The 21,531-nt window shown below is 35.4% G+C and overlaps 3 protein-coding genes across 6 annotated transcripts; 2 read left to right on the forward strand and 1 right to left on the reverse strand.

The window, feature by feature from the left end:
- Window positions 1-973: 973 nt before the first annotated feature.
- Window positions 974-5,735, reverse strand: rpusd4 (RNA pseudouridine synthase D4). The gene is made up of 7 exons (XM_084101566.1): window positions 5,372-5,735; window positions 5,110-5,275; window positions 4,658-4,862; window positions 4,361-4,454; window positions 2,985-3,135; window positions 2,718-2,815; window positions 974-1,453 (listed from the first exon to the last, which is right to left on the reverse strand). The coding sequence occupies exons 1-7, from the start codon at window positions 5,534-5,536 to the stop codon at window positions 1,235-1,237; spliced, it is 1,098 nt and encodes a 365-aa protein (XP_083957692.1). The 5' UTR covers window positions 5,537-5,735; the 3' UTR covers window positions 974-1,234.
- Window positions 5,736-6,476: 741 nt separating this feature from the next.
- Window positions 6,477-15,330, forward strand: twf2b (twinfilin actin-binding protein 2b). Of its 4 annotated transcripts, none has more exons than XM_084101563.1 (11): window positions 6,477-6,598; window positions 7,234-7,445; window positions 8,210-8,287; window positions 10,609-10,787; window positions 10,932-11,027; window positions 11,678-11,782; window positions 11,997-12,038; window positions 12,136-12,255; window positions 13,046-13,196; window positions 13,324-13,445; window positions 14,829-15,330. In XM_084101563.1, exons 2-11 carry the CDS (start codon window positions 7,421-7,423, stop codon window positions 14,994-14,996), a joined length of 1,086 nt encoding a protein of 361 aa, XP_083957689.1. In that variant the 5' UTR covers window positions 6,477-6,598; window positions 7,234-7,420; the 3' UTR covers window positions 14,997-15,330. The 4 variants fall into 4 exon arrangements, with proteins under 4 accessions (XP_083957689.1, XP_083957688.1, XP_083957687.1 ...); XM_084101561.1 differs by lacking the exon at window positions 6,477-6,598 and adding an exon at window positions 11,896-11,910 and having other exon boundaries at window positions 7,055-7,445; window positions 14,829-15,245; XM_084101564.1 differs by lacking the exon at window positions 6,477-6,598 and adding an exon at window positions 11,896-11,910 and having other exon boundaries at window positions 7,393-7,445; window positions 10,614-10,787; window positions 14,829-15,245.
- A 553-nt stretch (window positions 15,331-15,883) lies between these two features.
- cishb (cytokine inducible SH2-containing protein b) lies at window positions 15,884-20,846 on the forward strand. The gene is made up of 3 exons (XM_084101567.1): window positions 15,884-16,403; window positions 17,516-17,675; window positions 19,003-20,846. The coding sequence occupies exons 1-3, from the start codon at window positions 16,392-16,394 to the stop codon at window positions 19,476-19,478; spliced, it is 648 nt and encodes a 215-aa protein (XP_083957693.1). The 5' UTR covers window positions 15,884-16,391; the 3' UTR covers window positions 19,479-20,846.
- The last annotated feature ends 685 nt before the right edge of the window (window positions 20,847-21,531 follow it).

Raw genomic sequence — 21,531 nt, forward strand, 5'->3', positions numbered from 1 at the left:
CATAGATTATAGATTCAGGGCCCACAACTTAAACGATTTCAAGTATTTAGTTGTTTATTTGTACATAATTTGGGCTTCCAGCTCATAAAACCCACGAAAACAGGATTTCAAAAAATTAGAATATTACATGAAATCACACAGTAATTACACAGTGATACCATGGTCATTGAACCAGGTTTTGGTTCTTTTGGCAGTGTGGGCAGGTGCAAATCCTGCTGGAAAATGAAGGAAGCATGAAGTGCTCTGAAAATGTCCTGGTAGATGGCTGCGTGGCTCCCCAAACCAACACAGACTGTGGAAACTTCACACTGGACTTCAAGCATCTTGGATTGTGTGCCTCTCCATTCTTCCTCCAGACTCTGGGACCTTGGTTTCCAACTGAGATGCAAAATTTGCTCTCATCAGAAAAGAGGACTTTGGTCCACTGTGCTTTATTAAATCCAGAGTCAACGCAGCCGTCTACCAGGACATGTTCAGAGCACTTCATGCTTCCTTCATTTTCCAGCAGGATTTGCACCTGCCCACACTGCCAAAAGAACCAAAACCTGGTTCAATGACCATGGTATCACTGTGTAATTACTGTGTGATTTCATGTAATATTCAAATTTTTTGAAATCCTGTTTTCATGGGTTTTATGAGCTGGAAGCCCAAATTATGTACAAATAAACAACTAAATACTTGAAATCGTTTAAGTTGTGGGCCCTGAATCTATAATCTATGGAAGTTTAACGTTTTGAATGGAATTATGGAAATAAACTTTTCCATGATATTCTAATTTTTTGGAAAGGGTCTGTATATTCAAACGTGCATACCTATAGACTGAACGCATGTGCACGCCATTAGCGTTCTCACAGGTTCGCGTTTAAAGTTTGCACAGAGAGAACTTAAGAGTTTTCTGTTAACACGGTGTCGTGTTAGCGGCCCCTAAGTTAATAACTAATGATCGTTGCGACGGAAATGAATCAATCAAACTAACTTTAGCAGGACAATTTTATTCTAGAGCTGCTGTAAGCCAAAACAATCTCTGTTACTTTAATTTCCTATTATCACTGTAAAACCGCTTTGGAACAATCTACATTGTTAAAAGCTCTATATAAAACAAGATAACTTGACTTGACTGATATTTTATTACAAAGTCTGAAACCAAAACCTTCAGAACGTACAACAACAAAATATCCGGTATGTACATGACCTCTTCTACAAAGTCAAGTCCAATGCAACTTTTCAAAAGTAGTTAATAGCTGTGTGATTCACTTAATTCTTTTCCTGGTAGTGGGATCTGTAGTCTCTTCAAGGCATTGGTGAAGTATTTAGGAAGGGGGCAGGACACTGTAATGTCGCCGTGACCTTTGACCCGTGGCAGAACGATCCTTCGGGAGTGCAGGTGAAGAGGGAGATATCGTGTTTTACTCTGGACCAGGCCCAGCCGTCGCAGTGTGCCCTCTGGCAGCTTCTGTAATCCGAAACATGAGACCCACATGTGGTCAGTCTTCAAATGTAACAATGAGTCATGTCTCAAGAAAACACTACACCACCTCTTGATTATTCATTATTAACACAACACTTACTATGTTCATAATACTCTTGTAAAAGCTGGCCCACGATTTGACTAGTGGCTCACTGTGGTTGTGTGCCAACAAGCTTGGATTAAGCAATTATTTATTAAAATAAATATGCTTTTTGATCTGGAAATACAATACCGGTCAAAAGTTTGGGGATTTTTTGGTAAGGAATAGTTCACTTAAAATGTATATTCTGTCATCATTTACTCACCCTCAAGTTGTTCTAAACCTGTATGAGTTTCTTTGTTCTGTTTAACATAAAAGAAAATCTTTTGAAGAATATGGGTAAGCAAAAAGTTGCAATACACCATTGACTACCATACTATGAAAAAAAATAATATGGAAGTCAATCGGAATCAGAAACTGTTTGGTTATTGACATTCTTCAAAATATCTTTTGTGTTCAACTGAAGAAAGAAACTCGTACAGGTTGTGAACAACTTGAGGGTGAGTAAATGATGACAAAACATTTATTTTTGGGTGAACTGTCCCTTTAAATTAATCAAAAAAGACAGTAAAGGCATTAATAAATAATGTTACAAAAGATTTCCATTTCAAACAAATGCTCTTCTTTCAAAAATTTTATTCATCAAAGAATCCTGAAAAAATGTATTGCGGTTTCCACAAAAATATAAAGCAGCACAACTTGTCAACTTTGAAAATAAAATTTCTTATCAATGTTTAAACTGTTTATATATATATATATATAAATAAAATCCAGAAAAACTTGTATTGCGGTTTGCTCAAAAAAATAATAATAATTATATATATATATATATAACAGTTTTAAACATTGATAAGAATTTTTTTTTGAACACTACATTTTTGGTTCATTAAAAATATATATTTTTTCTTTTACAAAAAATAAAAATACACACCAACGTGCAAATTTTTCCGAAAAACAATGACATACACTGCAAATATATATATATATTATATATATATAAACTGTTATTTAAAATGTAATAATATTCCACAATACTACAGTTATTACTGTTTTATGATAAAATAAATGCAGCCTTGGTGAGCATAAGTGACTTCTTTCAAAAACATTAAGAAATTTTACCGACCACAAACTTTTGAATGGTAGTGCAGATTAGATTATCATTGAAGGAACCAGTGCTACAACACTCTAACATTGTTATATTTAGCATACCTGGGGTGCTAGTTTGTTCCAGTGAGCATATTTATGGTCTCCGAGAATGGGGCAGGTCAAAGCAAGAGCCATGTGCACTCGAAGTTGGTTTTTTACACCTAAAACAAACATTATAAGAGGCTCTAGTCATCATATGCTTACATTTCTTCATTTAAATAAATAAAAAGGCAATGCTTGCTACATTTATAATAATTCTGCAGTATAAGGCACAATTAGGAATAACGTTCCGAGTCGGGTATGCTTTCACACGTCATGGTCAGTCAGTACCTGTGACAGGCTGCAGTTCCACCAAGCTGCAGCCACTGGTGCTGTCCAGAACCCGATACGGTGTGACTGCACTTTCTGCCTGCCGATGAGCTCTCACCCTGGTCACTCCATCTCCCTCCTCATTCACTTTGAACAATGGGCTCAGACCCATCTGAGCAGAATAAACACATTAATTAAGATCCTATTCTTAAAGTTGACAAGTCAACTATTTTCTAAATGCAGCATCGTATGATTTAATGATTTAATTTATATGCTTTTGGTATATGCTTTTGTTGTAGCTATCTGTATGCATTTTCAACGTATAAAAAAAAAAAGTTTAACAATTTGTGGAGAAAAACTGCATTACCCATGATGCTGTACAGAATATTACACCAATCAGACAGCTGAAACAAACAAACCCAGCCAAAAGAGCTATTTAGCTCCACCCACTCTCGTGAAGCGCTACGAATGATGTTGAGTCCATCTGCTCTCAAAATACTTGTTTTGAATATATTTTGCAATGAATTTTAAAGTCCGCGTGAACCGGAAGTTGCAAACGACTTTTCTCCAGTGTTGTGACGTATTTCCCAGTGAAACGGAATATTGAACAGAGGGCAGGGTTTTACTCTAGCGCTCCTCCTCTCCATCTCTCGCTCATAGCAGACTAACGGTTTGAGGGGATTGGTTAAGCGTTTCCCAACCCAAGCCGTCAAACCTACATCATCAGAGAAGGAACGCCATTCCAGACCGGAAGTAACTTTTCAGACTTTGATTAAAGATTACGACGGCAAACAATTTTTTTCTGTGTATTAACTTGCACAGATTAATTGTTCACCACAAGACTAGTAATATGCGCTAACAAAGTAAATAGGTTCAATTTTGATTTCAGTTGGACTTTAATTATTTCTATAGATATAATCAATAGTTTTTCCGTTGTTTTCAATTTGATTATGTTGTTTGCAATGCTTCATGGGATTGTAGTTCTTTCCCTACTGAAGTCTTGTACCTTTGTCTTTTTGTCTGGTTTTCAAATACTTTTTTGCTTCATATAAAACTTAGTTTATAACACTTTAACAAAGACTTTTTTTTTTAATGTCAATGAAAAAAAATGAATGGAAAAAATACTTCCGGAACCAGCGCCGCTAAAGCACTCTATTGGCTGCAAGCTCACATTCAGATCTGCCTCCATCCAATCATCATCCAATGGATAGAACCAAGCCCCACCCTACATTTGATTATTTTTTCAATACTCCGTTTCACTCAGATGTGTCACAATACAGAATTTTTTTAAATGTTATATTACTTCTCGACTGTAATAAATCAAATTTGTCTTTTTAAGCAGTCTTTAAAAACAGGTTAGAATAGGATTTTTTTTTATGAATACAATGTTATATTACCTTAAAATGCGGCTGAGGTCCCATGACCTCCTTCTCTATAATGGGAATGTCAATCACTCCCTCGGATGGAACAGGCACACCTACAGTGACCGCCCTGAACAAAATAATAGGTTTAAGTTTGTGTAGGTTATGCTGGAACATGGGAATCAATTGAAAATAAGGAAAAAATGTTGCACTAGACAAGCACTTGAAGTTTATGAGATGCCACACTGCCTTACTATCAAATTAGCCTTTCTCAGAAAACAATTGCATTCAATTAAGACACGCAACAACAAAAGGTTTTGAAGTTTAACTTACAAGAATGTCCTTTCCACTTTGTGTGATCTGATGAGTGTTTGTACATGTTCTGCTGCTTCCTCTGTTTTAGCCAGGATCAAAACTCCAGTACATTCCTTTTCCAGACTGTGGCAAAAATGCAACTGTGATCCTGCCTGCATGCCATCAGTTATCTTGGCCAGCAAAGGCAGACAATCTGAAATGCTGTTTCTGATGCCATTTACATCTATAAGAATGGAGCAGGCAAATGAAGGATTATTTTAGTAATATTAGTATGTCTTCAACACAGCTGATATGAAACAGGGCCATTATTTAAAAAAATATTATTAAATCATATTAAAATTATCTTGGGCCATAAAATCGCATCAATATACAAAATATTACAGAATAATTATAAAAAATGTTTTCAATAAATAATAATGAAACGAAATATAGTACATTCATTTAAAAAAAAAAAGATGAAAAATACTCACTATGCAAAGGCACACCATATGGTTTATTTATGGCCATTATGTTTTGGTCTTCATACAGCATGCTCCTGTAAAGAGCTTTTGCGAGCACACTAGGGTGAATAGACTGCAGTTGCTGAGAGAACTGTTTGAGTTCATTCACTCTGTTCTGTAGAGGTGACACCGGAACCTTTGGAGTGGAACGAAAAAAGACGGAACCTAAATGGTTGCACATAAACTCACTTTAGTCTAAACAGACAATACATGCATAAACAACGAAGCCAACCTCATTTTTGTCATTTATCCGTTTTTCGTGTTCACTCCGAAGTCTGTTCGCGATATCTGCTGCTTTCAGTCCCGTTTTCCGGTTAGAAGCGAGGGTTTCGGTCTTTGAAGCTGTGGCGTACGCTCTCATGAGCATCGTATATGTAACCTCACGTGCGTGTCGCATTTTCACAGATTAGCAGTTCAAAAGTAACTCTCTTTCTAAAAACCTGCGCCCCGAGATCTTACATAATTCATTGCTGTATATATCCGATTAAAAACGCGAGTATGACAGCTAAAGCCGCGTAATCAAGTGGACACTAAACACATAAGAATAGATGAGCATGAAGAAACAATGCACAACAGTTCAAAATAAAAGTCACTATAGGCAGTGACGTTTCAAATGTTTTGATTCACTAAAATCTGCTTAGTAATTCGTTCCGGAATCTAATTACACTGGTTGATCCATTAAAAATAAGGGCCTCAAAAGAGTAATTCTGGATAAGATTTTGATTCATTAAAAAAAGAATAGGTCGGTGCTATTTGCTATTTTCAATTCATGAATCTTGCCTCAGATCAATTTGTAATTGCATTAAATAAATACTTTAACCCTCTGCAAACGACAAATTATGCTTCTGAGCCATTTGAGCAATTTCGTTTCACCAAAAAAAGAAAAAAAAAAAAGTAGTGGATATATGACATTAGTACAGTATACAATTAAAGTAATTGGGCAAAATAAATACTATTACATAAAAAATACCTTATAGACTTATAGGCTATTTTATTCACAAAATGTTTTGATTCACAAGAGTAAGAGTCAGAGAATCAGACTACACCGGTCCTGCTGTGTTTCTGATTCACCAAAAATAACCACTCATACGAGTCATAAAAACATGGAACTGGTTCTGAATGTGTTTTCAGCACTATTTGTCAGTAAATACTTGCAAAATGTAGCATAATATGAACAGCAACCTATAGGCTATTGTGTAGTTTGTCAATATGCGTGCTTTCTTAAAAATGGCTGAGATGGAAAACAGGACGAATTCCTTCTAAATATTATTTAGCAACGCATACGGACAAGTCTATAGTTAATTCTGAAATAAAAAGTGTGTGGTGTGTGAAGAAGAAAGAGAATCTATGTGTGCAGAGCATCTTTGGAGGGAGGGCTGCGCTGAATAATGAATAATGGCTGGGTTTGTGCTCACAGCTGAGTGAATTAAACATGAAGCCAACACTAGCAAACTCACAGGTATGTTCTCTCTCTTTCTGTCTTTAGACACATAAATATTATCGGATTTAAACCTTTTTGTCCGTTAGATGCCCTGACAAAAGAAACCCCCCTGAAAAACTTTTTATACTGCACTTTTTCCTTCAATCAAATCTCATAAACCTCATGTAAAATCTTAAAGATCGGTAGAGGCGGTTCACTATTTGAAATGGCTTTTGGGTAGCTGGTTAGGTCGTCTAAATGAACAGCCTGTCCTGCTGGTTGGGGGTCAGCAGCCGCCTGCACGGTATCTCATGTCAGCCCTGTGGAATTTGAGCTCCCACAGGCCGCTGGTTTGTATGCTCCTATCAGGTCCTCGATGTGTGTGAGTGATAATGTGCCATTTCTTTTCACAAATGGAGCGTTGCATAACTGTTTGTAGAAGAGTGAGACAGATAGATAATGTCCAGACTCTCAGTTACAATAGGGGTCCTGTCTTTTATTTGACACCAGAGCAAACCTACAGCATTATAATGCAGCTCATCACAGATAACAGATGTTGTCATCCACTTTATACCCCATTAGGGCCACCGGTGATGGGTGAATAATACTAGATAGGTGGTGTGCTGGAACCCATCCCCTGACAGGTGTAATATTAGGCTACACATCTTCCTCAGTTCCGCAGATCGAGTTTCAAACAGGATTCCCCAGGTAAGATGCTTAAGGGGCGTTGATGTCATTGTACGGAAGTGAGTTGGACCACACTGCTGGGCACAGATAGCAGTGCCACTGAAGACAATAGGAGGACAACGTGGGAGTTTCAACAGGAATTCGGACTGAGCTGGAGCATCACAAGGACTTGGGATGTCGCATCAGACTGGTATCCACGGTAAGCACAAGCAAATCTTTATTTCAATGCCCCGCAGCCCATATGGATTTATAATATTTGTGTAAAACCACTTTATATTTTTACTCTTCTCCTTTTAGTGAATGGGAAACATAATTTTTTTAGTTAGAAGTGCAATATAAACTATGAAGATACACAATAAAGATGCTTGGAATGACACCTGTAAAAGCTCCAGATAAAAAATTAGTCTACTAGTCTAGTGCATCAAAACCTTGTGTTAACCTTTCTCAGATTTCCTTGGAGTCTATGTGCAAATGTACACATTTGAAGGCAAAGGGAATTATCTATTAAAAAATAATACTTTAAATTGCCTAACTTTTGGTTTTAGCAAACAGACATTTGGTTAAAGAGGTGTATATATAGTAATTTAGTGGTATATAATTATATAGGAGTGATCATATTAGACTGTGTTTTATGTGAATGATGATGGGAGGTAATTTAAGCTTACGGGCGGAAGCGCCGGTCCTCATCCATCTCACCTGCACCTACATCATTTATGAGTCCTGATGCCCCGTTACCATGGTGAGGCCAAGAATGAGGCACAGGCCACGCAGTGTGGACGCAGTGTAAAATTTCCTTTGTTTCAGTAAATTTTCTTTTGTTTTTAAACTAAGTGCTCTAGTCGTATGTAAGAATTTATAATATGAAATATGATGGGATTGTCACTTTTAGTATTAGAATATATGACATTAAATAATTATCAGTTTTAACCACTGTGTATTTTCCCTGCTGTATTCTGAAACCAGCATCTCCAGACTTGAGAGAGTTCCTCGTGAAGGCGAGAAGAGGAGCTGTCAGAGTGATGAAGATTGTGATAAGGAGCGGTGAGTAGGAGCATTTGTTTTTGAGAACTTCTAATACACTGAGGATGGTTTGGTTCAAGCTTTTATTTTTAATTTATGAACGTCATTGCATTAGATAAAATATCAAAACTATCTACAAGCAACAAATGGACCACTTGCACTGAGCCTCGTGACGCACTTCCGTTTGGAAATAGTAGTACGTCTCATTTATTTCCGGTTATGTTTACTTTCAATGTACTGTGTGGTCAATGAGTTGAACAAACGCCACCTAAAATGAGTGTCTGCAATAAGATTTAAAAATGTGGCAATTTTTATTGACAGGAGAAGGTATATTCTGATGTTTACTGTGTGCAGAATTTTTACAAATTTATCATGAAGTTTTAATCCAACCCAAGCCAATCTGAGAAAGCAGCGGGTGTTAAAAATACGCCATTTTTTTCACCACAGGAGGGTGTCAGTGTTCGTCTAAACTGACCATCGCGCTGAATTGTATGAGAACAGATGAATAACATCAGTACGAACCACGAACATTTATTATTTGGATTAAATATTTTAATCATTCTGTGTCATTTTTCAATGTCAGTCTTTTCACTATTTACATGTTTATGCCCAAAATGCTATTCAAAGTAGTTGACTGTCATTCTCCTCTACGCTGTGTACGTTATTGATTAAATAGCCTTAGCTAGCCTATTTAACATCGTGCCTCACGAGCATTCATTCATTCAACTATTTTAAAAGACTGGAATAAACACCAGCGCACACAAGCAATCGTTTTAATAGTCAATTTAATTTAAAAATGTAAACCCAGCAGGTATGAAATGTCAGAAAGAGAGAGAGAGAAAAAAACTGTTAATGAGAAGACGACCATAGGACTGCTGCAGCTTGGTGGATACATATATTTAGCCTATTTATTATTCAGAATGCACAGTTGGAAAGAAAATATATTTATAGGAACATTTCAGCAGGCTCAAGATAATTAATACAGAGACCGGAAACTCCCGATGTACTAGAACTCGGAAGTAGTTGTGCAAGTAGTCAATTATGCAAGTCCTTTACATTTTTCAATCTTTTTTGCAAGGTCATTTTAGTGGATGAATGAAGTTAATACCCTTGTGAAAAAGAAAATGTTGAATTTACTTTTTAAAGTTAATATATTTTATATGTTCTACATTGCAACTTCATCAGACATTATAGAAGTCATTAGGAAATTACATTAACCCCCTTGTTATACAGATAAGGCTTAAGGTAGTCCCAGACTAAAATGCACGTTTGAGCTGTTTTAACTGAAAGCAACTTGCACTGGCATATCTTAAAACATGCAGTGCCATTGTTTTGCCAACACCAGTAGGCTAATGTTTTTTTCTGAGGCAGATTTATAAAAACTTATTATGGCCTAATTGAACTATGGCCTAATCCTGGCTTAATTTAAGCCCTGTCTGTGAAACCAGGCCAATAAATATGTACATAGTCCTACTTAAGAGGGTCAAAAAAAGTCTGAAGTTCAGATAATTGCATTTTTTATTTATTTAAATGCAGTGAAAGTTGGCAAGAAGCAGAAGTTGCACTAGTCTTTTCTTTCCTATTGTGACGTTTATCTTAGTGAAACGGCTTCTCAAACAAGAAAACATATAGGCTGGGACTTTATTGTGTTAATCGGGAATTGATTGGATCTTTGGATGGTTGTGGTTTGCTATTGGTCGATCTCATGTGAGTGACAGGTTGTCCCGCCTTCGCACCAGTAAACACATCATTAGAGAAGAGTGCAAGTGGGAGGGAAAAGTTATTTTGATTTAATATTACGGAGGCACATGAATTTAAAAAATAATGATGTGCATGATAAATAATTTATAATAAATACTGCAATATTCCATAATAAAACAAAACAAGAATTTTCATTTCAGATAGAGAGGTTTCAGTTTTGACTTCATTGTCACTTTAACATGTAATTAAGTGTCCGGAAACATACATTCAGTTCATTGTTTTAAAGCATATTATTTCCGTAATAAGTACTCACACTTAAATAAGCACACTTAAGTGTAATTCTTTTTCACAACTCATGTTCACACATGTGTTCATCATTTAGATTGTTTTATCATTTATATATATAGAGTAACAACTTATAGCTTAACAAATGTTAGTCACTTGCTGACCCTAAATAATGTCAAGTAAATGGTGAAGATAAATTGGACTGTGGAATGTTATACATGCAGTGTGTGATAACAGTGGCACCATGCTGTTTTTGGACCCTGACTGATAGTCAGTGCATTTATCTGGGGCTACTGCTAGTCAAGGTGTGTGTTATGAGGTGTGTATGTGTGTGTATCTGTCTGTGTGTGTTTCAGAGCAGCTGGTGTTGGGAGGGTACAGAGAGGTTTCTCAGAGCTGGGATCAGGACTATGACGCATGTGTCCTGCCCATGCTGGACGGCCTAGAACCCTGTTATATCCTTTTCCGCCTCGACTCACAGAACCAGCTGGGATATGAGTGGCTGTTTATCTCCTGGTCACCAGACCAGTCACCAGTAAGTAGAAAACACATGATAAAGTGAAATGTGTGCACAAGCTCTCACCCTCTCACTCCATAAATAATGTTCCCTGTAGCCCCTTGGGTTTAAAATACTGTGAATTACCCTTCTGAGTGACAACGTTCATTCTACACCACACAGGTGAGGTTAAAGATGGTGTATGCTGCTACCAGAGCCACACTGAAGAAAGAGTTCGGGGGAAGTCACATAAATGATGAACTGTTCGGAACAGTCCAGGTGTGTAGACGGGTTTGCTTGGCATGATTTTATTTTATAATTTTACCTGTATATCATCTATAAACTAGTTATCAAGGGTGCTTCTTTTTTTTTTCTTTTTTTTTTTGCCCACCTCTTCGTAGGACAACTTTATTTTATTATTATCATTATTTTTTTATTTTTTTTTATTTTATTTTTTTTCCATCAAGGGTGCTTATACTACAACAGCTGAGGGAGTGACGGTATATTGACTGAATCCTTCTCGTTTTCGAATTCCATTCCGATCAATCTCTCTATTTTCCCTTTTTGGAAAGTCATGGAAATGCTATCATGGTAAACATTTCCTTTTGGGAATGCAAAAATCATATCATCTGAGATTCTAAAATTCCACAATTGACCAATCAGAATCAAGTAAACCAGAGAGTTCATCATTATGTGATGCCTGAATGTCACGACTGACAAATCAGAATAGAACATGCAGAGAGTTATGTAATATGAATGATTTAATATGACCTAATAATGTGATTTTAATAGTGACCAAAGTGTGATTTTTCTTTTTTACTGGGTTTACAACAGTAAACCTACTCACCTTTGCTCAGGTTCCTTCAGGTCACATGTTAAGAAGTGTGATGATGTGTCATCTAAGCACTATTTACTGTTGTGACCTGCAGGAAGACATCTGTTTCCAAGGTTATCTACGACATCTGTCCTCCTCCTCCATCCCGGCCCCCCTCACCACTGCTGAGCAACAACTCCATCAGATTAAAATAACAGAGGTGAGGAAGGCCCAAAATGTGTAAATCGCAGCATACCACAACTGAATATCTATCAGTTTGTCTGACTTTAATGTCTAATAAATGAATGTATTCCTTAACAATGCACCTAACAGGACAGAGTGGCACGGGTAAGTGTCCTGTGATTCATTTTGTTTTCAAGTGTGTGAGTACTACTAAGTGGATTTACACTAAACTATTGTACTTTTCTATTTAGGATGAGCGAAGACGGGTTGCCACTGTAAGTGGACAAGCAAAGGTAGCCTCAGCTCTCTATTTGCATTAAAATTACAGAGTAAAATTACAGTTTATAAACATATATATAACATATGTGTGTGTGTGTCTTTCTGATACAGACAGAGATCAGTGTGGAGAGTAAAAATCCGACTTTACAGGGTTTGGCGTTCCCATTGCAAGAGGAGGCTAAACATGCTTTACAACAACTTAAACACAAACGCATCAATTACATTCAACTAGTAAGTCCCACACACATACACTATACACACATGTATTTATTACACATGTATTATATGTAGGTTCAAAAGCAAAATGTTCAGACTGCCACTAAATAAGCACATAACATATGCATTATGCAATGGATTCCTTTTCATAATGCTGGCATTGAATAGGCAGTTTATATTGCAGATTTTAAAAACAGGATTCTCTGCATAATATTACATTTTGGAATAAATTAGGAAACGATACACCTAAATTCAAAACATGCATAATGCAGTAAGCGTATACTAGCATTCAAAAGTTTGGGGTCGGTACGATTTTTAAATGTTTTTAAATAAAAGTCTCTTATGCTCAATGAGGCTGCATTTATTTGATCAAAAATACAGTAATATTTTGAAATATTATTACAATCTAAAATAACGTTTTTCTGTTTTAATATATTACAATGTAATTTATTCCTGTGTTGTCAAAGCTGAATTTTCAACAGCTATTTCTTCAGTTTTTCATTTTAATATACTGATTTGGAGCTCAAGAAATATTTCTTATCATTATCAATGTTGAAAACAGAACATTTTGTAACATTATAAATATTTTAACTGCCACATTTGATCAATTTAATGCATCCTTGCTGAACAAAATTAATTTATTTAAATAGTAATAATAATAATAATAATAAAACGTACAGATCCCAAACTTTTGAATAGTTGTGTTCATATTTATATTACCACAAAGAATATTAAGCCTGCTGCACTTTATATCATCTTCATAAGCCCAATCACAAAGCAATTTTTTTACTGTTTCATCTTTAAGAGACTGGACACCGAACGAGAGACAATTGAGCTGGTCCACACTAGTCCTACAGAGACCAAAGAGCTGCCAAGCAGAATCCCCACTGATGCCCCACGATACCACTTCTTCCTGTACAAACACACCCATCAAGGACAGGCACTGGAAGCTGTAGGTTAGTGTCAAGATATTAATTAACTTTTTTTCAACTTATTATTTCACAATAAGCGGAGTTGGCTTCTTATGATTAGTAATGTTTCTACAAAGCTAATGTCATGTTTGTGCTTGAATATGTGGACCAGTTTTCATCTACTCCATGCCCGGGTATAGTTGTAGCATCAAAGAAAGGATGCTCTACTCCAGCTGTAAGAATCGACTGCTGGATGAGGTAGAGAGAGACTATCACATAGAGATCGCCAAAAAGGTACACTGACAACAACAACTGGTCCTAATACAGTATGTTTTTCAAGTTAGCTGAGTAGAAGCTTTGACCCGAGTAGAAGAGTAGGCCTCTAAAGTACAAAGTACATATTTTACTGGACTGGTCATCATGTCTGTCTGTCTATGTGTCTGTCTATGTGTCTATCTATCTATCTATCTATCTATCTATCTATCTATCTATCTATCTATCTATCTATCTATCTATCTATCTGTCTATCTATCTGTCTGTCTGTCTGTCTGTCTGTCTATCTATCCTCATCTAACTTTTATTAAGATATGTGACCCTGGATCACAAAACCAGTCACAAGTCGCACGGGTATATTTGTGGCAAAAGCCTACAATACATTGTATGGGTCAAAATTATCGATTTTTCTTTTATGCCAAAAATTATTAGGATATTAAGTAAAGATCATATTCCATGAAGATATTTTGTAAATTTCCTAATGTAAATATATGAAACATTTATTTTTGTGAGTGAATGCAGCACAATCGCGAACATAGACAACTTTAAAGGGCGATTTTCTCAATGTTTCGATTTTTTTGCACCCTCAGATTCCAGATTTTCAAATAGTTGTATCTCGGCCAAATATTGTCCTATCCTAACAAACCATACATCAATGGAACTCTTGTTTATTCAGCTTTCAGATTATGTATAAATCTCAATAATAAAAGGTTTTGTGGTCCAGGGTCACAAATTGCAATTGGCCACAACTGTGGTTATTCATCCATATTCAATGATCCGTCTATAATCAGCTAAGAAAATATCCGTTACCACGTTTCAGGATATTGGTTTCAAGTGAACATATGGTATGACTTTCGAAGTGAGAACATGATGTGCCTGTGGTTAAACAGGTTACTTTGCACAGTTTGTGCTTGAGATTTCTTTAATGAGAAACACCCCAGTTTATCCTTTCATCAGTAAATTTTTAAAAGCTTAGAAAATGTTACTTTTAAATTCTTAAGAACAGTTAATGTGACCACTTATGTGTATGTTGTTGGCTACATACATTACATTTTAAAAGTAAAACCTACATTAGTGAATATATGCTATTAGAATACTATTGTTCAAAATCATTCTATTTGGATTTGGTGCTCAGGAAACATGTTATTATTTTTAATGTTAAACACGGTTTTGCTGCTTAATATTTTAAACCATGATTCATAGTTTTCAGGATTCTTTGATCAATAAAGTTCAAAAGAACAGCATTTATTTGAAATAGATATCTTTTGTAACATTATAAATGTCAATTTTGTGCACTCAATTTAATGCATCCTTGCTGAATAGAAGTATCAATCAAATCAAATCTAATCAAATGCATATATTCATGCACATTTCCGTTAATATATTTATGTGTCATGTGTGTAGATGGAGATTGATAGTGGAGAGGGGCTGACGGAGGATTTCCTGTATGAAGAGGTGTACCCGATGCAGCATGCTCTGAAACAAGCCTTCACCAAGCCAAAGGGCCCTACAGGGAAACGAGGGAACAAACGTCTAATCAGAGGAGCGGGAGAGAATGGAGATGAGAGCTAGATTTTTACAGTCACCAAATGTAAAATGACACCTGATACACGTTTAATTTCACCCTCAATGATCTATAGCCTATATTTTCTTATCTGAGCTTTCCATTTCATTGTTTTATTATTTTTTATGTTAGATTTTAACAAGTCTTCTTTCACTCTGAAACTCATTCTCACACGGTTTTCAAGGCCACATAAATGTGTTGTTTAGGTGACGATTTTTATGTTATAATTAAAATAAAATCTATTAATCTGTCTTATTAAATCTCAGTTTTTGTTTTACGTTGGAACAGCATTTTGTTTAGTTAACACTTTAGCAGCCATTTGGTAAAGCACATTTTGACTGTTGAATGTTTTTTCTTTATTTAACTAAACCTTACTAAGATATCTGTAGCCTACCTTTCAGGTAATCAAAAATCATTAGTTATAACTGCAGTTTAAAACAATACACCATTTTCACCTAATATAGGCTATAATGGAATAAGAATAAATTATAGTAGCCCTAGAAATAGATAGCTACTTATTAGTTTAAATGTTTAGTAGAAGTAAATTCACCCATAAGACTGGTTTTGTGGTCCAGGGTCACAAATGTTTAGTAGAAGCACATTATACATTTTTTGGAACCTTTGAATTTATTATTTATTTTATTAATATAATTTTATTTATTATAAACATTTTTCCATTGTTTTTGTTTTCTGGGTATGTCTATTAAAGGGTTAATGCTAGCGCTGATCCAGGACCTGATCAGTTACCAGGATGTTAGATGTTATTAACTATATGACTAACATTCTGGCAATACACATTTTCTGGAATTAGACTTACAATGCTTACCTTGCAGTCACCTCTCATCACAGCCCCAGAGATCTATAGCTCACAGATCTCTCAGTCCATGCTGCTGGCGCAGAGGTCAGTTTAAGCATTCCTGGAAAGTCTGTACTGGGAAAGTCATCCGCAGCTGAAACCGGCCCGGGCGCTTCGTCAACGGCACGCCGCAGCCAATAGAAACGCAGCGCACGATGAGGCCGCGAGCGCTGAGATGCATTTCTTGGAATGAGATTCCTAGAACGCGCGTGAACTCATAAAACGACCAAAGGCGTTTCATACTGCTCTTATTTCAGGAAAATAATAATCCACCTCGCCAAACGACCTTTCACTCTCATTAGATTACTGCTATAAAGCTGTTTTGTTATTTTTCCGTCAATTTCGCCCTCATTTCGATTCCCTGGAGAATAGTTGGTAAAGAAGGCTCGTTCGGGTTAGACAACATTAGGGAATATTCTTTTTGTAAAATGTTTTAACGAGGTTGTGGCGCTTTATCGCTGCTGGCCTGGAACAATGTCAGCAGCTTTGGCACAGGACCAGACTTGGATTCGCGTAAATTTTACAGCCTACCAAAGGTGACGATTTTATGCAGACAAAGGTAAGAAATCTGTCTATTTGTCTTGTTGAAAATCTTTTTAGTGTCTTAGATACCGTGAAGTGGCCAGACCTGTTTGATGGGTTCATTAGTTTTTGATGAACTGAGGAGTTGTTACATAGATACGCAATAATTAATTTGTTTCGATGTTGTTGAAAACATCCTGTTAAAATTCTGCTGCTGCTGTTTCGAAATTAAACAGTTTGCTCTCATCTAAGTGCTTTTTTAAACATAAATTTAAATACATTAAATTTATCTGACGTAAACAGGCACACAATTCAGTTTTTATTTTGTTATTAATGAAATAAATGTATTTTTGAAAATGTTTTAAGTTGCGGTTCTGCCATTTTCTAACGCCAGCATTCTATAATTTTGATCTGATTTATAACATTTTATAGACTTAATAACATGTGATTTATATTTTATGATTAAAATAAAATCTATTAATCTGTCGTTTTATGGAGCAGCATTTTGTTTAGTAGGCTAACACTTTAGCAGTAAATTAAACATAGCCTACATTTAAACACGTAGCCTATAGGCTACATTTTAAACGTAGCCTTTACATTTCTCTGACCTATAGCCTACAAGCACATTCAGCTTTTATTTTATTTCTAACACCAGCATTCTTGAATTTTAACCTGATTTATAACATTTTAAAGACTTAATAACATGCCCGTGATTATATTTTACATTTCACAACTAGTGTCTATAAAAGAAAACAATTCAATATTTTGAGAAACACAGTTATAAAAGCTCTGTTTGTAAATTCTGTTGCTCTCATTTACATGGAAAGCCACATTTACCTAAATGTCACCTAGTCGGTCTTCTCAGAAAAGAGATCTGTTTTAAATGCTGACTTAACCATCTATGTCATGATATTTATTTTCTCAAGAAAGGACATGCAGATTCTGACTCATTGAAGTACACTTCCTTTGTTTATTCGTTCTTTGAGTTCAGTTGAAATTTTAAATGACAAAAGACTGATAGAAAGAGAAGCACAGCAATTTTTAACCTTTGAACTTTTAGCTCTGCTATCTCACCTCAGGTCATTTTGACATGTAGAAAAAAAAATCTGTTGGTTACATATCAAGATGTGTTTTTTCTTCCATATGAAGAAACCTTCAGGAATGGTTGAAAGGGGTACAAGAGCTCAACATGAGAGGGACGAATCAGAAGTTCAAGAAATCCAGCAGTCCCAAGCAGCTCTCTACCCATGGACCCCGGCTGAGGACCTGCGTTTCATCACCACCACCTTTCAGCACCTTCACACTTCAGGTACGGCTATAGTCTTAAAAAAAGACCAGCAGACACTAGCTAATATTTTACAAAATATAAAATATATCAAAGACAAGGCACAACAAATATAAAGAGAACAATCAATCAATTTAGTTTATATTTGTTATATATACTTTTCAGAGATACCAAATGTTTGGAGGTTTCACCATGAAAACAACTTATCCTTGGTCTTTAAAATGTAGCACTCTTATGGAAACATGATAATATATTGTAATTATAATTTAAATCGACTTCAAATTGTATTATCATAAACCAACATCTCAGGAAAACGTTATGGGGTTTCAAATAAAAAAATGACTAATGTTACAAAACAGGGCATTGATTTCATACATGTCCACTGTAGAGGACATCAGGACTTAAATCATGTTTATCAGGCATTTTGTGAGACACAACAAGTGAATATGGAAATAAATTATACAGCAATATTCCTATGAAATATTAGATATTATTATTAAAATGTTGCTAATTATTACACTTCTTTTTTCATTAAATGTTGCTCCAAGAACACATTAATGTAACAGTGTAACATTAGAAACAGTGTATAGATACATTGCATTGAATGGGAAAATTAATTTATGGCCATTTTACCCACATATTGAAATAGTAAAATGGTGTATCAATTCATTCTGTTATATCTTTCATAACATAGTTGAGAATCATGTTTATACAAATTTTAGTTAAAATAAATCGTGAAACCCCAAAATTGATTGGTGATTGAAAAAAAAATCCAATTGTTTTTGCCTATACATATAATTTCATGTCATTTTATTTTTTAAACAACTGAGTCCTGGTGTCCACTACAGAGGACATAGCATAACATATGAATAAAATATCATTTTTCAAAAATGTTTTTTTTTTTTTTACCATTTGTTTCTTATGGTCTAAAATGTGATGACATAAAAAAAAAAACTAAATTCAAAAAATGTTTTTTTTCTGTGTCTCAGGAGTATATATATATTATAATTCTTATTACATCTGTCCAGTGTCAGCAACTGTCATGTCAAATTCCTTCCATCCTAACTGGCCAATAAAACCCTAATCAGATTCTGATTCAGAACAAACATGACAAAACAAAACAAAACAAAACAATGTACAGAGTCTCAAAAGATCATGATCTTTTTATATTTTATATTATATACGTGTACAGCAACAGTTTATCTCTGTTCTGATAAATGATTAATAAATAAAACAAATCATTTATTTATCCTCCCATCTCACACCATGTCCCTTTAGGGGCTCCATCTTAACTGAGCCCAAACAGTAGTGTGTGTGTGTCATATTAATAAATAGTTTCTTTATGTTTTAGGATGGTACTGGGGTGGTATGACAGCCAGTGAGGCAAGAGATGCCCTCATTGGAGCTCCAGAAGGTACTTTCCTTGTGCGGGACAGCAGCCATCCACTCTACCTCTTTACCCTCTCCGTGAAGACCCAGAGAGGGCCTACTAACGTCCGCGTAGAATACGACAGTGGCCGATTCCGCCTCGATTCCAGTTTTCCTGCACGATCTTGCCTGTTGTCCTTTTCTGCTCTTCCTAGTCTTGTGCAGCACTACGCATCCACGAGTCAAGAGAAGGAGAGGATAGCAGAAGAACATTTCATGGTGTCAAAGGACAAAGGCGTTCTGCTGAAGCTCAGGAAACCTCTCCACAGGCCTCAGGATTTTCCAACATTACAGCACCTCACACGCCTCACTATAAACAGACACACTGATTGCCATACACAGCTGCAGCTGCCACGGCCGTTGTTGCTTTACTTGCAAGAATATCCCTTTCAGGTGTGAGGACACTTGGGGAGGGCACCGGTGCATTTTAGGGGGTTCGTTTTTGCGGATGAATCAGCCATGAAGTCGCAAACCTTCCTGCTTCCTTCCTGCTTTTGTTATTGTCATATGAAGGGGTGTGCATTTGTGCAAATAAAAAAGGACTACTTTGTGTACATTTTTATTTTTAAATATCTGTAAATATATCTCTTTTTAGTAAACCAAAATGTTTCTATATCTTTCTGTGCTTCCAACTCCAACTCTACATACATACTAATATCACCACAACATTGAAAAAAATAAAATATCAAAACCAGTATTCTGAGTTATACTGTGTCAGAAAGCATTTTTGTATTTATTTATTTAGAAACAAGCTGATAAAGGAACTAGATTTCAGTTACATATTTGTCAGAAACCATCACAGATGTCCTGGATATGGATATGGATATGTCCAATACTGGACATGCTGTCAGTCCCTAGGCTTTTATTTGACACATACATTTAATCAGACAACATCATTCCAAGAAAACCTAAGGACTTTTTTCCACACACCAAACACACTAATAACATTTAGGATAAAACATAAAAAACAAATGAATAAATTAATTTAAAATAATTTATGTATCTTTGAATGTGTGCAGGGCAATAAACTTCAATTTAATTTTTTTCAAACACCCTTACAAGCATGTTATATTTTGATCCACATGATGACATTTGATAGGCATATCATCTTATAATGTAACTTTCTTATTTTCAATAGTCTAGGGTTGCCAACTTCAACAGAGGAAAATTAGGGACATTCTTGGGTTCTTTATAATAAAACAAGGAACACAGAAGTTCTTTGCACCACATGTTATGTTGTGTACATGTCTGCAGCCATGTATGTGTTTAAAAAACTTTTTTATTTTATAATACAATAAAAAATTAAAATACAAGCACCTCACTTTTTTATCTCCTAATTATAACTTGGTATGACATAATTATGATGTAGTATGTCATAATTTCGACTAATTTTGACTTTTTATGTCATAATCAGTTTTGGGGGTAATGCATTATGAGTAAGGCGAGTTAAGTAATCAGATTACTTTTTTACAAGTTGAAGTAACTACTAAAGTAACGTATTACAAATTTCCTACTAAATATCTGAGTTCGTTTTTTCAAATAAGTAATGCAAGTTACTTTGTTTTTCCATTTATTGACTGACAGCTCTCCCATCCTCATGTTAAGAGAAATTGGGAGTAAGTGCAGAGACATTGTGTGCACTGTGTAAACATGATGGTTATTGTAGTTCGAGACTAAATGTCAGCATGCTTTTACTCATCTCACTTGCATAAAATGAATAAAAACACTGAAATGCAAACCTGCAATAATTAAACATGTTAAACAATTAAAATATGCGTTAGTACTTAATCTAACTTTATTAAACAATGTCTTTGCTGCTGACTTTCGATGATCTTTAGTTAAACCACATTTGTGTTTCTTTTTTATTGTTGAAGAAAGTGTTGAACTTTCTTTTAAATCTTATTCTTCTGCGATCCAGAATTGCAGCACAGCTGAAAGGTTTGTCTGAGCTGCGCTTTTTACTTTACAGATGTGAATTTGCATTTCCTTCAGCCTGAGGCTTATTCAATTCACTTTTGGCATGAAAGGGCCTTTTAAATTTGGCAAAAATAGAACTTGTTTTTTTGTTATTAAAAACAATCAAGCAAGCTCAGCCCTGGTGGGAAAAAGCAATGCAAAAGTAACTTAGCACATTACTTTCCATAAAAAGTAACTAAGTGGTGAAATTAGTTACTTTTTTTATGGAATAATGCAATATTGTAACGCATTACTTTTAAAAGTAACTTTTCCAAACACTGGTCATAACATAAAATGTCAAAATTAACTTAGTACGTCATAAATTTGACTTTTTAATCTCATAATTATGACTTAATGGCCTGATTCAGTCAGGGCTTAGATGATTTGGCCTTAGTTCAATTAGGACACTTTTTCATCCAAAAAATGAAAATTCTGTCATTAATTACTCACCCTCATGTCTTTCCAAACCCTGTAAGACTTTCGTTCATCTTTGGAA

The sequence above is a fragment of the Abramis brama genome, assembly GCF_963993115.1.
Source record: "Abramis brama genome assembly, chromosome: 23".
Lineage (NCBI taxonomy): Eukaryota > Metazoa > Chordata > Actinopteri > Cypriniformes > Leuciscidae > Abramis > Abramis brama.

Excerpts from the sequence above, each read along its gene's own strand:
- twf2b (XM_084101561.1), top strand. The coding sequence starts at position 7,421 with ATGTCGCATCAGACTGGTATCCACG. Across the intron at positions 7,446-8,209 it reads GCATCAGACTGGTATCCACG|CATCTCCAGACTTGAGAGAG; the intron begins GTAAGCACAAGC and ends TTCTGAAACCAG. Across the intron at positions 12,256-13,045 it reads GCATCAATTACATTCAACTA|AGACTGGACACCGAACGAGA; the intron begins GTAAGTCCCACA and ends TTCATCTTTAAG.
- rpusd4 (XM_084101566.1), bottom strand. The coding sequence starts at position 5,536 with ATGCGACACGCACGTGAGGTTACATATACGATGCTCATGAGAGCGTAC. Across the intron at positions 4,863-5,109 it reads ATATGGTGTGCCTTTGCATA|ATGTAAATGGCATCAGAAAC; the intron begins GTGAGTATTTTT and ends CCATTCTTATAG. Across the intron at positions 2,816-2,984 it reads GGAACTGCAGCCTGTCACAG|GTGTAAAAAACCAACTTCGA; the intron begins GTACTGACTGAC and ends TGTTTGTTTTAG.
- cishb (XM_084101567.1), top strand. Across the intron at positions 17,676-19,002 it reads TCAGCACCTTCACACTTCAG|GATGGTACTGGGGTGGTATG; the intron begins GTACGGCTATAG and ends TTTATGTTTTAG.